General features: G+C 40.3%; 1 protein-coding gene across 1 annotated transcript in view; it reads left to right on the forward strand.

The window, feature by feature from the left end:
- The window catches only part of DPP6 (dipeptidyl peptidase like 6), a gene marked incomplete at its 5' end in the record, with an annotated part of 163,475 nt that overhangs the window by 103,206 nt on the left and 42,099 nt on the right, over positions 1 to 18,170 (forward strand). The window contains 4 exons of the mRNA XM_057371082.1: positions 9,996 to 10,150; positions 11,142 to 11,239; positions 14,849 to 14,972; positions 15,806 to 15,844. Of these exons, the coding sequence (XP_057227065.1) occupies positions 9,996 to 10,150; positions 11,142 to 11,239; positions 14,849 to 14,972; positions 15,806 to 15,844 (416 nt within the window). The remainder of the gene's footprint in view (positions 1 to 9,995; positions 10,151 to 11,141; positions 11,240 to 14,848; positions 14,973 to 15,805; positions 15,845 to 18,170) is intronic.

The raw sequence follows: 18,170 nt of genomic DNA on the forward strand, positions 1-18,170 counted from the left end.
AATAAGTTTTATTCCTACTAGTTTTAGACCCAATTATACAGGCAATTTCTAGTAACTGTTACTGCATGGCTCTGTGTGTGTTTATATGTACATTTCCATATATTTTGGGATATTTTTTCAGGARTTTTTATATGCTGCTTTGTAGATACAGTTTTTGTTGGCTGAAATTAGAAGTTGAAAACAATGAAATCCCTGTAAAATCATGAGAAACAAGGTACAACAGGGAATGGAAATCCAAATCCATACAAGACAATTTTTAAAGTATTATTAATATTTGGAATTCCAGTGCCACTATGAACAGTCAATCTCATCTGGTATTTAATTCTCCATGCAGTTGAAATTCTTATTAGAAGACTCTAATTGTTGTATTTTTAAAGTAAAACCAGCAATCATTAAAGACACAAAGTTWGGACTCTCAAAGGAAATTAAGATGGTCATAAATTAAAAAATAATATTAGTGAATATAGATGTATGTGGGGGTGGTGCCTGTGATGAGAATCATTCCATGGGCATTGAGCACCCCATGCCTGGCCAAGCCCAGCCCCGTTCAACCGGACCTTGAATGATCAGGGATGGGGAATCCACCCCCTCTCTGGGCAATCTATGCCAGTGCCCSACCACCCTCACTGTAAAAACCTTCTTTCATGTGTCTAATCTACCCTCCTTCMGTTTTAAAMCATCACCCCTTATCCTGTCAYGACAGGCCCTGCTAAAAAGTTTGTCCCWAAMTTTTGTCAATCTTTCCTCCAAGTCCCAAAAGGCTGCAATAAATTCTGCCTGGAACCTTCCCTTCCCCAGRCTGAACARCMCCAGCTCTCATCCCCCACAGCAGCTCCAGCCTTCTGATCCTCTTCCTGGCCTCCTCTGGACCCRCTGCAGTTCTGCACACCAAACCCACTGGAGTTTATTTTCTGTCTCACTTCTGGGAGTTTCTGGGCTGTCGCTGATGATCAAAGTTGCACAGACCTGGCYGGTGCCCCTGCCCCAGGGACACAGCTTTTCCTTTACTTTTGTCAGCAGATTTGGGATTACTGCACAGGAGTCTACAGCTCAAAAATATTGATAAAAGAAAGTATTCCTGGTAGGGGGGATAAGAGAGATTTTGATGGGTGGACATCATCCTGCAGGGATGTTTCTTTTCTTTATGTTTACCTGAGTCCAGAGTGGAGGACTTGCAAGACACACATCTAAGAACAAAACTCTGCTCAACATGCGAGTGCCACAGCTCTGACAGAGTCAAACCCCACTAATCCAGCAGTGGCATAACCTGATTACATACCATTACCTTCATTAATAATAAATGTTCCTGTTATTTGATAACAACTTTTTTTTTTCCTCTGAAATATTGCTGTAAGCTAATTTGAATTCTGTTTTTATCCAGTTCTCTTTTTTTATTATTCCTGGGTGACTCTATTGATCTCAGTAGTTCCTCTGATTATTCAGTACTGTTAAATCAAATTCATCCTCTGAGTCATTACTGAGCTAAATCTCTCAGTTAGCCAGGTCCTGAGTCACTGTTCAAGTTGAAACCTCTGGGAATATTGCCATAACAGGGCAATATATACCCTGAGTGGTTTTTTAATGGCTGTTCAATGACTTTGGCAGTTTAAACCGGGTAAGGAATTAGGAGCTAAACTGAATTCAGTCAGTGTGCTCGAGTTCCCATTTCATAAAGCATGGCTGTGTTTTGCAATATTAACTGACATTTATTGGAACTCAGACTAGGTGACGAGCAGGTGCTGCTCRGGGTGAATAAATCATGCAAGCAATTCACATGAAAGACAGCTTGTGCAAGTGCTGATAAAAGTCCGTGGGGTTGAAGAATCAAGTTCTTTAATAGCACTGTCAGGCTGTTCAGTCTTCTTATCTCTCATATTTCTTTATGAAACATTAAAAGAGATTGCTTTTGGGCACTTGTGTTCTTGAACTATAGCAATYGTCTAATGAATTTTTGATTCAGAGGGTTTTGTGATTGCTAACTTTCTTGATACATCTGTAGCTATTGAAATGGATCCCCTGTGTCAAGGCTGGCTGTCCATCTTCCTCCTATCATAAACTCTATAGATTCGTTAGGAAGAACTGTAACTTTTAATTTAAAGGAAAGGTGAAGTTGAAGCTACTTGAGCAGGTTTGAATAGAGAAATATTCAGCATATAATGAAAGCCTCGATTTGTCTCAGTGCATTACACAGAAGCCAATTGCATTTCCAGCCATAGCAACCTGTTCAGGCAGCAGAGGAGTAAAGAAAGAAGAAAAGGATTTGTCTGTAAGGAACCCTACTGCATCTGAGCAATGTGAATTCTGCCTGCTCTGGGTCCTTGGCCGCTCAGAAGGTACAACAGGGCCTGGCAGTGAGCATTTACCCACACCAGTGAGCTACACTGCAAATGGCTCAGGAGACTTCTGCCAGGAAATGTTTCTACAGTTTTAGTGCCTTCAGCTGACAGGCTTTTGTGAAGAGCTGCAACAGGTTGTGAAGTTTGTGATGGAAAATACAATTCTTATCATACTTTAGTGGCAGACAGCAGTTTGCCACTGCGGATGGGTTTCCTGGATKCGTTTGTTCTTTGGAGTGAGTGCTGGAAACAGGAATGGTTGATGATATGGTCTCTAATATTTCTATTTTCATAACTGAGCCCCCATTTTCATTAATACATCTGGACATCCTGACAGATCACAGACCTGCCAGCATTGATGAAATGCCACTTTTGTCATCATGGTCCAAAGGTTGTTACTGACTCTGAGACTGACTCACACGACCAAAGGACACCTGCTAATTGTTAGGAGCTGTTGTGAGCATTAATCATTAATGCTTTTGAAAACTAAGGATTCATCAGGATCGTGTCCAGGTGACAAAAAGCCAGAAGCACAGRGAAAGAAACTTCTAAAAAGAGGAGAGAGATCTGTGGGACTGCTCCTCTCCATGGCTTTTGGCTCCTCAAGTGGGATCTGTAGAGCTGAGTGCTCTCAGTGTGTCACAGTGTGAAGGTGGCCTGAAGGAGACCCTCTGACCATTTCCAAATGCTGAATTCTTCTCTTATTTGCAAGAATCTACCTGTACATCTCAGATGACATCTCAAACTTGTGTAGATCTGTTTTATTAGATGGTTGATTGGGGYTTTTTCCCCAACAGATCCATTTGTATGATTGAGGAAGATTTTAAACATTCATGATTTCCTAGTTATTACAGTCTGAGCTTGGCCTCCTGTGTGCATTCTGTAGGAGCTGCAGAGATTTACCTGAGGATAGGATCAGGYTGGTGTTCAATAAAACCAGCTTTTGAAGCCCCCAAGCACTCAAAAARCAAAGAAGGTCTGGCAGTTACCTGCCAATAACCTTGTAAACAATACCCCTAATGCCCTGATTCATATGACAGCTACAGGAGCCTTTATGTTGGAAACAACAACAATTAGAAGAATCAATGGATGAGGGGAAAAAAAAAAAAAACCAACAAGCAAACCACATTAAATTAACAGTTTCTGAATGAGGTGAAATTAGTAGCTTCAGAAAGTGTCTTCTGTCAGGAGCTTGGTTCCCTGCTAACATGATCCCATCCTGCTTCTTGGGGATCRGTGTCCTAGGGATCATCCTAGTGGTTGTTGTTGGTAGCTGGGACTGTGGATGAGGAGTCCAGGTTGGAGTGGTCAGGATTTGGCCAGGCTGGCTGTCAGAGCTTCCTCTGCTGTGCACACCATGGCTCTGCTGGGTGCTGTTTGCTCTCCATTCCCGTGTGTCCCTCAGGGAGCCTGGGCAGGTACCAGCGACCATCCCACAGTGACTTTGCTGCTGGAGCATTGCAGCTTGTGCTGCTGTCACCCAGAGCCACCTCCCTGTCACAGGAGTGAAGGGGGACCACAGCCCATCCATGTCCACATTTGGTGRGGTTTGTTTGCCAAGCCTGGCCTTGGCTCAGGGCACGCAGCATCAGAGATATAGAGGGGACAGGTGACCTTGCTGACCCAACAGAACACACGGAGGGTGGCTGTCCCCAGCTCCCAGCATGAGCCACCCTGCTGCAATGAGCTCCTCTCCCGGGAACAGGGAGGCAAAAGCACTGCCCAGACCYTCTCCTGCTGCCTCCACACGATGTTCTGCAGGAGCAAGGGGCTGCMTGAGCAGAAAACAACGAGTGTTCAAGCAATTAAACCAGATGRCTGAGAGGGACTAATGGCACTTGCAGCCCACACCTTCCCTGTGCTTGAGGAAATGCAGAACCCCTGGCTGGGCTCCTTTCCCTGAGATGAGGAACTGCCACCTTCTTGTGGCTGCCAAACACATGGGAGCTGCTCACCCCCGCAGTGAGATTTTGGATCAAGGATTTTGTGYTTATRAAGTGCTCYMTGAAGCCCAACCCTGAGAACACCAYKAAAGCAATTAACASTTTATTSTTCCTTGTTGTCTGTCAGTGRCCAAGRAGACTGYRTGTTCTGAGTAGGAATAAAGGGTCACAGTGGTGAGCATTGCAGTTTGTTTTTCCTAAGGATCTCTAGGATCAGCTCATTTTCCATAAGGATCTCTTGAAAACAGCACGAGCATCTTGGGAAGGGTTGTTGTTTGCATGCAGATTGACAGAATWGTCTGAGTTGGAAAGGACCCACAAGGATCATCRAGTTCAACTCTTCAGTAAATGTCCTGCACAGGGATCAACCCCAATCCTTGGTGTGATCAGCACTGTGCTCTGACCAGCTGAGCTAACCTCAGGAACTGTGTGACAGGGCTGAGCCCGGAGTTTGCCCTCAGCCACATAAATATTTATATTTTCTACAAAAGGTTGGTGAATTGTCCAGCGGCCCTGCAAAATTGCTTTTTTTTTYCACCTGACTCAATTAGACAAGTGTGAAAGAGGATTAATTGCTCTGAAATCAATAGTGCTGCAGGGCTRTTGCTGACATCAGCACAAAATAATGTCAACACAGGAAAATGCAGATTGCATATGGTAATCCAAAACAGTTTTATACTATTTGCATACACATAGCTACTTTTACATTCATTTGATACCTATTACAATGATTTAATGGAAGTCAGTGTAGACTTACACTATAGCGTCTGAGAGAAAAATTTGACTGTATATAACAAAAGGTCATTTTCCACAGCCATCCCTGAAACAGCAAAGGCCAATATGAACAATGAGTTTTCCCTAACTGGCTAAAAATACTTGCTTTCACACTGTACAATAGTAATCGATCTGGACATGTGGTTGGTGCTTTGAGATGATCTAGTAATTGATTTTAAAACAGATGGCAGCTGTCAAATAAGCATTTGTATTTATTTGATGTTTCTATGAGAACCCTTGGGGTTTCACTGTCTCAGTAGTCTTTGTTTTCTCCTTTCCTAGACYCTCTTGCTGTTCTCTGATCTCTCTTCCTCTCATGTTCTTTTGATGCATCCTTCTGACAATTTCTTTTGAGCTTTCTCTCCCAACATAAGCCATGGCCTTTATGTTAGGCTTTAATTTCACTTTGCTTAAAATTCCTTTTTATTAACAGTTTTAATAAAACAGCAAAATGTCTTCAGCACACCAAATACTTCATGATCTGAGCATCAGCTACAATACAGGACACAAACAGAACTATTGGTTACAGTCCCCAGAACTGCTGTACTTTAGCACATCAGCAATAAATAGCTCTGGTCCTGAGAGTTTTTGAATCTTAAACTGCTAAAGGCTTCTAATTATTTTTCTATTTTTTTTTTTTAAAGCGATGGAGAAGTGTTACAATGGTACCTGTCAGACTATCAGAGGACTGGTCTGCCATCTCTGTCTTCTGGTGCAAGTCTCTGTTTCTGTTAACTCATACTGGAAAATTACAAGTTATTTGTATCTTCTAATAAGTAGGCCCAGAAAAAATGCTTTTTCTTCACTTGAAAATTATTTCTTTTTCTCAGTTTTTTTTTTCTCGTGCTATCATCTTTATTCCTTTTTCTTCTGACTTCCAAAATTGGGAGAAATCTGTAAGTTACCAATGGGTTTCTCAGTCAGTCACCGGTGAAGGCTTCATCTTTTCCCAAACAGCAAGCCAGAACTTTGCCATCTTTAGCAGAAAACCAAACTTCAAAAATAAGACTCAGAATGCACAAAGACTGCAGAACTAGTTGGATTTTCAGAAAAGCATGAAGAAACCCCCATGTCTGTGGCATTGACACGTGTTTATTAGCAAAGAGGAGCTCTGCCAGCCTAGAGCTCTGTGCAAGCCTGGAAGTGGATTTATCATGGAAATGTCTTTAGAGGTGCCCCAATGGCAGATTATGGTTCAGAGCATTAAAATTATCTGTGTGGATTTCCAATTCTTTTTTTTCCCAGAACCTGCTGGTTTCTGCTGACATTGCACATGATAAAGGCCTGGTGCTTCTCCCTGAAATGAGTCCATGAGGGAAATCATAGGTCTGAATGCACTTCAGCGGGACTGTTCAGTGCTTAGAGAGAGGTGGGCACGATAATTAAAAGTGTTTGAGCTCTATGGCTAAACTTCTGCTAAAGGTGCTCTACAAGTATCAAAAGGAACAGCAAAATCTACTTGTGAAGATCCTTACAGGAATGAGGTGGATATTCTCCCCAGAGAAACRAGGCAGAGGATTTTTGGAGTCTCTTCCAGACCCATTTCCTATGATTCCTTGAGGACTTTGTCACCTAAGTAAGATACAAGTCCGCCATTTCATTGCTCTTGCACGTACGACTGGAATTCACTTGCAGTTTGAAACAATCAGGTGTCCCTTACCTTTTACACACATTGGGCTGATTTTTGATGACACACCTGCCGGAAATGTCCACCCAATTTCTGACCCACTGTTCAGTCTTTCCAGGGATTACCCACATGGCATCGCAGCCAAATGCTACACCCAAGTCCCAGATCCACCACAGCTTGTTACTTGGCAGCTGAGAACCACACTTCTCATTCTGCTCCCTAATGGTGAGCAGGAAAGCTTCTGTCAGGAAACACATCCACTGTGGGCAGCCTGGGTCACTCTGGATGCTGCTCAGCTCTCAATTCCACCCACATAATGCCCTAAATGCAACAACCTCGAATTCAGCTCAGGGAAGATCTCTCATCCCAGCTCTGTTATTGCCTCCAGTTTCTTTTCTCATCCCGTGATACTGAAGTAGCTAAGATGGATATGTACCCAGCTGRCACGAAATATACTCTGACCTAGGACTTCAAATGTTCCTCCTGAGGGTCTCTTGACTTAGAAGACTCTTTGTTTCACACAGCTTTGGAATGATTGTTCAATTGGGCTGGGTGAAGGATTAAAATACTCATCCTATGACACTCCCCGAGCACAAACACTTCACTGGCTGATGCATGTCCCCACTGAAGAGTCACTGCTCATAAGCAGGGTCATCCAGCTGCTTCCAGASTGATTCAATACTGAATGTGCAAACATGGAATGGAATCAGACTCTGTGCTTGACCCAGCCATCATGTCTGAACAGCCCTTGCTCAGCTAAGGCAACCACACTCTTTATTCACATTATTTTTCAGGTTTGCATGCCCTGAAAGCAAAACTGCAGAGAAAAAAGGAGCACAGAGCCACCAGGATCTGACTGTGAGGAATCTCAGCAGCTCACTCACAGCATCCTGACATCATGTAGCACTCAGTGACTGTAAGCTCTGGGGAGTGGAGCAGAAGTTTTGATCAATTATGGCTTTATACTCCTAGTCAGGAGTTCATGATCTATATGTGTAGGGGGCTTTGGTATTTAAGGAGAACCTGTCTTTTCATATCCTTGAGGCAGGATCTGAGCTAACTTTAGAAAGACACGGCAGTATTGAATGCAACTGATTTTCAGAGCATGTGCTAATGCAAACACAAGGGATGAACTGTCTTCAAGAACAAATTATCTTCAAGTAGTATTTTCTTTCAGCTGAAAGTACTTTCTGGTACTAATCCATTCTATATWCCATAAGAATGTTTTCTGGTTTGCTAAAACTAACTGATCTTTTCAATTGCAGCAAGGTCCTGGCTTTGTTTCAAGGCAAAGGTTCACTCAATTAAATCTCATTAACAGAGGACCACAAAACCTGCACTAAAACCTTTCTGGGTGTGTGACCTTCAGCAGAACTGCTTCATTAAGTCTGAGATCCTGGAGAAAATGTTTGCTGAATAAAGTCATTCCTAATTAATGTTAAAATGTCAAGGATTCATCTGCCATCCATCTTTACTCCTTTTCCTTTATGCTCTTCATTATCTCTTTAATGGGCARCCAATATAAAAGTCAAAAGCAGCGTCTTTTAAATGTACATATAACAGGTGGGGCAAAGCAGAAAAGCAAATTTGCCAGATGTGCTTTCCCGTGAAACGTCTGTAACTTCCTAAATATCTTTCCAAAACCCCACTTACATGCTGCCATTAAGCATTGATTMATTAATTTGTTATTTGTGAAAACCATAAGTATCGAGGATTCATTTTTCCTTGCACCCTTTCTGCTGTTACCTTGAGTTTTATTCCAAGCCATATGCAAGTCTTGATTAACAGTGTTTATTTGCCCTGTGATGAATGTAATTGTCTTTTCTCCAAGGATTACTCATCCTTTTTTTTTTTTTTTTTTTTTTTTTTTTTTTTTTTTTTTTTTTTTTTTTTTTTTTTTTTTTTAATTAACCAATCTTTGGTGAGTTTCCATTCTTCAGACCAGAGGGGTGTCCTGGTTGGACTGGGGGTTATCGCAGAGTGATGTACAAATGTGGTGGGTCTGAACTCAGAACATCCTCATCCATTTTTCAGTGACCAGTGATGGCAGCAGACACTGGAGCTGCTCATCCCTGTGCAGCAGGACTTTGTGATGGAGGCTTAGGAACACTCTGCAGCCTCTTTAATTTTTATTCTCACATTAAAGTAATGGGACCCATCTTCCTGCCCATCAATCTGTGCAGCATATGCAGGCCCTTCTGGTGGTTTAAATAGGAATGACTCACATGATATTAAGCCTCTTAATGAAAATGGATTACATTATTGTCTTTCACAAAATGGGAGGTTTAAAAAGCCAGGTTAATGTCTTCCAAATGTCAGTAACTGGAGACACTCTGGACAAAGAGTGWATTTTATAGCTTTTCTGCAGATCTATAAGATTAACTCATCTTTACAAGGGATATTAGGTGATATGAAAAGTATTAGAAATTAGAAGTTATTTGAATTTGAATTTAAGGAGAACTAGGTTCTGCCAGAATTAAAAATAATTTCATATGATGGCAATATTGTTTTGTCCTTACATATGTGAAATCTGACACGTTTGCATTGGCATCTTTCTGAGTATCTTTTCAATGACAGCTATACAACTGAAATCTGAAAAAAATCCTAAAATTCAGTGGTTTAAAGAACCAGACTSTAACCCTGGCTATTTATGGTAAATTGCCTTGCAAAAGTGATTTAAAAAATGAAATAGGGATAAAAGTCAAGATGGTATCCAMGGCACAGACTCTAAGGCCTGGTATTTTATTCTGAAGTTCCCACCTTTCATAAGTTACAGAAAATTGCTCTATTTGTTTATTCCCAACTGGCAATAGAACTTGGGGGTATTTAAACTGTTGCTGAAGCAGTTGTATAAACACTGTTTGAATTGATTGGCACGTGTCAGGTCTGCTGTTGTGAGCTCTAATCATGTGCAGGAGCAGCAGGGCCTTCTATGCTGTCATGAGTGTGTGTACTAATACGAATAAATTGATGTTTCTTCAGCAAAGGTAATTAAACTTAATAACCTATAAATACAGAGTAATTGTTATCAATTGTGTTCATTTGTGTATATGGCATGATTTGATGACTATTTTTGATTGATATTCCTGTGGCATCCTCCCTGTGCTGTGATTAGACTGGGATTTTCATATCTGCGCCGTTTCATTTATTGCTAACTAGTAATTTATTTCTAATAGCCTCTTTTTTTTTTTCTGTTCTTGCCCTTTTTTTTTTTTTTTTTTTAGTCTTTTTTTTTTTCTTTTTTTTTTTTTTTTTTTTTTTTTTTTTTTTTTTTTTTTTTTTTTTTTTTTCCTTTTTTTTTTTTTTTTTAATTAGAGGAGATCTTGAAGACTCACATTGCTCATTGGTGGTCTCCTGATGGCACCAGGTTGGCATATGCAACAATTAATGCCTCCAGAGTCCCCACCATGGAGATCCCCATCTATACCGGCATCACATACCCCACTGTTAAAACATATCATTATCCAAAGGTAAGGGAAAATAAAATAGTAAGGAAGGGAAAATAAAATAATCAGTCCTGCTGTTCTGTCAGAAATAAAGAATTGCTTCTTTCCAGTAGATTCAGACAGGAGACTAATAATGCACACTCATAAACAGTGAAAAAAACAGATCCAAGGGAAGATCAACTGTCCCCCAGTGAATGCCATCTCCACTCTTCCTTAGCTGCATTTGTAAAACTGCAGTTTTCTGCTTCTGTGAGAATTAATAATTCTACATGCAATGAAAATAAAATTTAAAAATCCTTGCTTTTTTATTCACACAAAAGCAGTTGTGCTTCCATGCTGGAATGGATGAAAGTTGGGTGCTGTCTGAGGGTTTGTCTCCAGCACAGGGTTACTGGTGTCTGAGGGTTTGGAATTTCTATGTTCTATACATAGAGAGATATGTTTCTATATTTAGAAATGTTTGTATATTTAGATATGTTTGTATATTTAGATATTTTTTTATATTTAGATTTTGCATTGCTAGATACACACACACACACACACACACACACACACACACACACATACATACATATATTCGATATTTAGATAGATTTACTTTCGTATAGAAGGAAAATGTAGTGCTTGGTCTTAGAATATCCAGGATGGCCAGATGTCAGAGGAGAGACAGTCTAATTTTCGAGGTCTGTGAACCAGTGTTTTACCATATCAACCATCATTCTGTTAGACAACCTTTCATCAAAAGGTGCAGGAAATAGCAAAATTTCTAGTTACAATGAAAAGTAGAATTTTTTACTAAGGTTAAAAGTGTTAAATTGCCCCTTATTTGTACCTTCCAGCCTCTCCACACCTCTGTGGCCCATCCCTAGATTTGGAGTCTCCCTGGAGAAACCCACAGCAGTTCAATCTATGTCCCATTCAATGTGACTGCTTTTTATAATCCTTGGGGATATAATAAACAAAAACTATTCTGTGTTGCATATGAAATGGTAATTTTTTCTTTTTTTAAATCCAGGTTGGAATGGAAAATCCAACTATTTCTTTGCATGTGATTGGTCTGAATGGRCCCACTCATGACCTGGAAATGACTCCCCCAGATGATCCAAGAATGAGGTAGGTGCTGGACTCCAGTTCCCTTGGGGTTTTAGATCAGTCTGACTTTTTTCAAGATCATTTTACAGTACCTTTCTCTGCCATTATCAAAAAGTTTCATTTTGTGTAAGTCTGCTTAATTTTTTTTCCAAGTTATTTGATTTTTTTACCTGTATGTCATAGAACGTTATATTAGAACATGGTTACACTTAATAACTCTAAAACAATCCAAATCCATTTATGCAAAAGAAGATGTATGGCCTGTGACCAAACTAAGTGTGCATAAATGCATTTTTCTTTCAAAAATACAACTGTACCTTATACAGCAGATGAGAATTCAGTATCTCCATCACAATATCAGAATGGTGGTCCGTGCACGATATAATTTCTCTTTTGGTATCATTTTCTGTAAACAGAGAGTCTCAGAAACATTTTAATTACAGCAATAACTTCCAACTGCAGGATCCAAGTGCTGTTAATAAATTTGTTCTATATGGTTATGGGTACCCATAATTTATTTGGTTGCAATCAATATTGCAAAATTATGCAGAATATATCATAATTAATTAATGCCCACATATTTCATCAGAATCACAGCAATTGGCATCTCTAGGGATGATACAACTAGTGCTGCTAGAGCAATAGGGGTGCATTTTCATTATGCATATGTTTTCTGGAATGACACGATTAGTGTGATAAAATTTCATTAAAATAGGCAAGAGGGATGCAGTGTATATTTAGTTACAGAAGGGAGTTTCAAGAAAGCAGGGGAAGCTGGTGATAAGGATCTTCCAGCAGACACATCCTATCTGAAGCATTCCAATGTGCTCAGTGCAGATGATATATGGACAGAATGGTATTTCTTGTTCTTTTTATCTGGAGCAAAGTGATTTAGTACAATTAATAAAGCTGATAATAAAGTGGAGATATGCCATGGTCTTTTCTCTTTCATAATTGAAAAAAGACAGAAATTTTCCACAGAAATTGGAAATTTTTCAGTAAAAAAAAAAAAAAAAAAAAAAAAAAAAAAAAAACAACACCCTACAAAAAAAAAAAAAAAAAAAAAAAAAAAAGAAAAAGAACACCCCCCCCCCAAAAAAAAAACCCCAAAAAAAGCAAAAGCTGATGATGGAAATATGTATTTCAGATGAAATGTACGCTATTAATCACTTGTCCTTCTTAAATACCTTTCATGCTGAACATTTTTGTCAAGTTTTCTCCAATGCCATGCTTTTCTGTGAGAAAAACAAAGTAAAGGAAAGGGGTTGAAATTGAAGGGGCAAAATGTAGTATTGTTGCATTTAATGCCTGACAGGCATTTTTGATTTTTGTGAGATCCATTGGACCTCAAGAGTTGCATCAGCAGACGGTCAGAGTTGAATCMTGACCCAGCTTGTTTCTCACATCATGTTTGCATCTCAGGTGGCAAATTGAGGAATGATGATATCTCCCCTGAGTGCAGAAATCATCACAGGCCTTTGTACAGACCAGGAACAAATAAATAATGGGAAAACTCAGACARCTCCAGTCTGGATTTGAGGCAGGARCTGTCTGTGCCCCAGGGACCATGGGCTGGACAAGGTGTCCTTTCCCTTTTGTTCTGATTGAAGTGCTCAAGGAGCTGCTGGTGTGGATTTCATTCTGTGGAAGAAACAGGTTCTCCCTTCCATCMACTCCCTATAAAATCTGGGACAGGWCAGGCAGAGATGGTTGGGGAATGCACCCATTTCTCTCCACTGTCTGCTTGACCAGTGCAGCTGCAGCAGCAGCAGATGCTTAAAATTAACTGTGATGAATCACACCTTCTTGTCCCATTTTCCTCTTCAAAATGGGAACCATAAAATTTGGTTGTCCTTCGGAAGAGATGTGAGTGGAAGTAAATGGAATGAAAGACTCCACACTACTCAGAAACTGGAATGGTGATTGTAGAAGTGTCTGCAGTTATTTGTGGGCTGGGTTATCCATGGTCTTGATGGCTGGGAAAGGCTTCAGAGAGAAATTGAGACTGTGCTCTCTCTGGGGTGGTAGGGAAGATCCCAATTCACCTAAAATAATAATTAAAAGTTGCTGAGAAAGAACTGTGGCTCCTGCGTTCARACAGTGAGAGGGATGCAAAAATTGAATTTATGTCCTTGAAACTTTAAATTGGATTTCTTGAAAAAATGCTCCAAGCTACAGTAAGTACTAAAATCACATTGCCTTTCTGGGGAGACTGAATCTGCTCAGTTCATTTTAGAGAGAAAGAAAAGACAGTTATACAGTTTAATTTTGCTTTGTTGTTGTTTTTCCTCTTAGGGCCTATGCTGTTGCTGATAAAGAGTAAAATTACAATTTTATTTCAGCCTCTAAATTTTCAGGCTGCTGTTGTCTCACCTGGACATATCCTTCACTACAATGCAGTCAATGCAAGCACTAAGGTCTTTTGTTCTTTATCCCCCAGCCAGTTTCAGGCACTAAATATTACTGAAAACCACAAAATCAATTTCCWACTTGTTATTTTTCTAGACAAAAARGCCTTTGTGCTTTTGCCCTTTCTCTTCAGTACATGCAGGAGCTCTTGCCAGAACACGAAGAGCTCTCCAGCGACACAGCGCGTTATTTCCAGTGAGGGCAACAATTCCTTATACATATTTTATAGCAAACAAATGAACTAATAAATTTTTTATAGACTGTATGCTGTAAAAAGTCATATTATAATGTAAGGATGTCTTGGCCCACGTAGCCCAGCAGTGCATTATAACATCACCAGCTCTGACAGTTCAGCCAGAGTTGTGCCCTATAAAGTGGTGGAGCCCTGAATTGCTGCAGAGGTGGACATCGAGTAGGACCATGCCCTGGCTCTGAGAAGGCAACCATCAGTGAATTTATTCCTGTATTTTCCAGTCTAGCCTGAGTGGCTGCATTCCTCACCACGGGACTTTTCCTGAAGATATCAGTCACAGGGCTGTGCAGCCCACACTCGTGATTTACTCCAGGCATCATCACAACCTGAATATGCCCAGCAATAAGGGATGGTGCAGGAAGTGTGGGAGAGTGGTTTTGCTGATGGAAATCATCTTTACTGGAATCTTTATGGCAACCAGCGAACCACCTGCATCTTTACAGAAGCCCTGTGTCACTCTAAACTCTGTCCTTGTTACTATTGCCTTTTAGTGCAGCACTCMTGGGTACTTTGGTGTGTAGATGGTGTACTCAAAGGCCATCAGCTTTTCATAAGCATAAAGAACCCAACCACTGATAGTGGTGGGTCTGAGCCAGCTCAGAATGTGTGCTCAGAATGGAAATGGTTTGCAATTTCTTTTCCATCTGTGCATAAATTTGTAGCTCCGGGCAGTTCAGTCCTTCTTGGAAGACAGAATAGCTTGAAAGATCCTTCATCTCTGTATTCATCTCTTCTCTGAAAATAACTTCCAGGAGTGACAGATAAAACACCTGCACAGCCCTAAAAGTGCCATTTTTAGGGGYTGAAATCCATACATAAAGCAGCCTAGAGACATCAGGACACAATGTTCTTCAAAACCACAGCCCTCTCCTGGGCTGTTTGCCTGCAGCAGCCCCTGACTGCTGCCACGTGTCAATTCGTGAGGTTGGCAGCGCTGTGATTTGTTTTGTGTCTGTCTGTGTTTGCAGGGACTACTACATCACCATGGTGAAGTGGGCCACCAGCACCAAGGTGGCWGTGAACTGGCTGAACAGGGCCCAGAACGTGTCCATCCTGACGCTCTGCGACGCCACCACGGGCGTTTGCACCAAGGTACGAGAGGTTTGCCCAGCTGTCACTTGCCATCAGGGTTCATAACCCATGCAAAGAGAAAMTGTATAAATTACTTTACATGATGAAAAGTCAGCTGGCACTCCTTCCTTTAGGCAGACAGGATATAAACAGTGTTCACAATTTTTACTTCTTTTTTAACACCTAAATCCAAGAACACTCAGTGTGTGTCTGTGTATGTGTGAGGGTGATTAACCTGTCCTGAAATCCCTGTATCCACACATAGCTCAACAGTTTTCAGCCTAAATACCTTTGCAACATTCTAGCTGACTTATATATATTTAATGACATTAAAACCAGCTCATGCTTATCTACACATGCCTAATTGTAGTATATTAATCCCTTCTACAAATGCACTGATACAAATGATGTATTGATAAAAGCTCTGGATTAGCAGATTCCATCATTTAARCTGGCATGAGTTTTCACTGCATAAAATGGTTCTGATACACCCATCCCTTAAAAAAATTATGCAATTTTGTGCATAGAGTAGGGTGAAAAGTTTTTCATAATGTCTTTCATTTCAGCCTTTATTTATTTCTTAAGAAGCTTTATTTCTTTGGAGGAATAATACATCTTGTGGATTTATTTGTTTTGTCTGTATGAGTAAAATGCTTTCTTGATCTAGTGAATGCTTATTCATCAGGGAGGGAAGTCTAGGAAAGCAGCCACTGGATTCCACTCCAGAAGCACATAATTAAACAGTTTTGTTCTATTTCTGAGCTACCTTTCAATTTCAATTCAAAAGCTTCCTGCACTTAYAACAAAATATAATACATGACAAGTATAGAATTAATGATCTTTTTTTGTTTTAGAAACATGAAGATGAGAGCGATGCCTGGCTGCACAGACAGGTAAGAGTGATCTTCTCCTTGCAGTCAAGTTTTTGGTAGGATTTTTGTTTCACTGAGCTTTGCCCCAAAGAGAAAAACTGATTTCCAGGCCTGAGAGAAATTGGAAGATGGCATGATCTGTGTAATAGGAAAGAGTTCCTCAGTAACAAACAAGTTCTTAGTGAAGWGCCATCTACTCTGGTAGGTCCCATAGTCCTTAACCTGAAATTTACYTGTATTTAAAAGAGTTGAAAAGCTGGTGTTGGTGRGGATTTACCCACTGACAATATCTGYGTGGGACTGCTCAACCTCAGAGGCAGCCCTTTGTACCCTGYCCTGACACTGATGATGATTTAAACACTATGATGGTTGTTTTCTGGTCATTTTTAAGAGAATCTGTGTCCATTCAGAGATAAAATCATGCAGACAGACTGTTAGGTCACTTAAATATCACAATAACACTTGCCCAGGAGTCAGTTAATGAAGGGACCTCCGATTAGATTAAGCTGTCCCTGAGAGAGAAGCTGTGATCTCAATTCAGCCCCAACACTGAACTGTGTTTCAAGCCTTGTGTGAATGCCAGACAGGGAGCAGCATGTCACATAATGCCTGGTTTTATGTATTTTTCCAAGTCCAGATTTAAAGCATCTCAAGTTTTTGTCACAGCATGTTCAGAGGAGCCAAGACCCTGTAGAAATGACTCTGCATCAGTTCACAGCAAGAACAATGCTCTCCTCTTTTCCAAGGGGCTGTCCTGCAGCTATGGGCTGTRTGTGATCCAGATGAAAATTGATTGTACAGGGGAAATAGATTTTGTGCTCCAAGCATTTCAAATAATCTTTTGCTGATAYAGAGTAAAAATGATGCTGAAATATTCTTTGTATTCATAAGGGCCATATTGGCTTGAGTAGGAAACAAAAGCTTAAAAGACAAGCCAAATCAGGGGAAAATGAAATTGTCTAGATATTGTAAATTAAAAAATGAAAAAAAAAAAGAAGAACAGAACAGGATTTATTTATTTTATAAGTTTGAGGACAATAGCAGTAAAATAATTCTTTCATGGCTATTTACTGCAGTAGAGCAGAAGTTGTGTTTTATAGCATTAATACAGTATAGTGGAACTTGTTTTTTTACACTGCTGTGGTTATTTAGTCACTTACCTACCACGTGGACAGGCATTAAAAGATGGTGCTTTATCCTCAATATCTGAAGTAAATGATCTGTCAGTCTCTAATGGGCCTGCTCCAGGGAAATACATTTTGTTTTACTGCATTTCCAAAGAGCATATGCTTAGTTTGAGAGCACACACTTYGTTTGGTGCTAGAGAAGGATGTTCATTACAGCCAAATGAGTCAGACATCTCCGTGCTAAACTTAAATAACATTTTCTATGGACTTTGGAGGCATTTGATAGCACCCTTCAAAAGCTTTTGTAGGAGTCTGTAGAATTATATAGCTCTTTTGCCTGCACATCTGACAACAAAATTACTTAAAATTCTAGTTTTGACTGAATATGATTACTRGGATAATTGTATTTTGTATATTTGCCTTTTATACTATGACACATTAATCTAGATAACTGGAAAGTTATTTTCATGGCGTGCGTGTCTGACTGCGAGGATGATGTGAAAATGTTAAATGCGGGTTTGGATCCACTAACCTCTTCAAGAAGGAGATGAATTGCACATCAGGCAGCTGCTGAAGGAGCTCAGGAGTAGCTCAGCTCAGTATGAAGATTCCTTGATTGAGGAATTTTCACATAGGTATATGCAAAGGAGCCAGGTGCCCTGTCCCCTCAGCCAGTGTGGTGGCAGTGGGGTCACAAAGTCAAGGCACCCTGGGCAGGGTTCAGCCCACCCCAAAGACCTCCTTTTGAGAAGCATCCCAATTTTAAATCAGTGGCTCCAAGAATCCAACTGCCTGGCCCACTCTTTAAAATACTCCTTCAAAATTCTCCATGTCCGTGGTTTGAACARTATCCACAGGTTTTACCTTTCTCTTGGGGATTTAAGTGCACCCTGGAATAGGGACAAACTTCACAGTGAGTTGGAGACAAGGAGAAAATACTCACCAGGGACATGAGGGGACCTCCAAGGGTGGCAGGGTTGACTTTTTTCAGCTGAAATCCTGGGAGTTCTGAGATAAACCATACAAGCCATGAATTTGAATTTTGTTGTTGTTGTTGTTGTAGTAGTTTGGTGACTCAGTGGTATTTAATAATCTGCCTATGGAAGGTCATAACAAACAATCTCATGTTTCTTTTGGGCTAAAGTTCATGAGTACATTTTATAAAAGTCCAGAATCTTTGGAGACCCTCTCTCCAGCACAGGCAAAGAGAAATAATGCAG

This window comes from Malurus melanocephalus, unplaced genomic scaffold (assembly GCF_030028575.1).
Source record: "Malurus melanocephalus ecotype Western Australia unplaced genomic scaffold, MMel_1.1 scaffold_140, whole genome shotgun sequence".
Lineage (NCBI taxonomy): Eukaryota > Metazoa > Chordata > Aves > Passeriformes > Maluridae > Malurus > Malurus melanocephalus.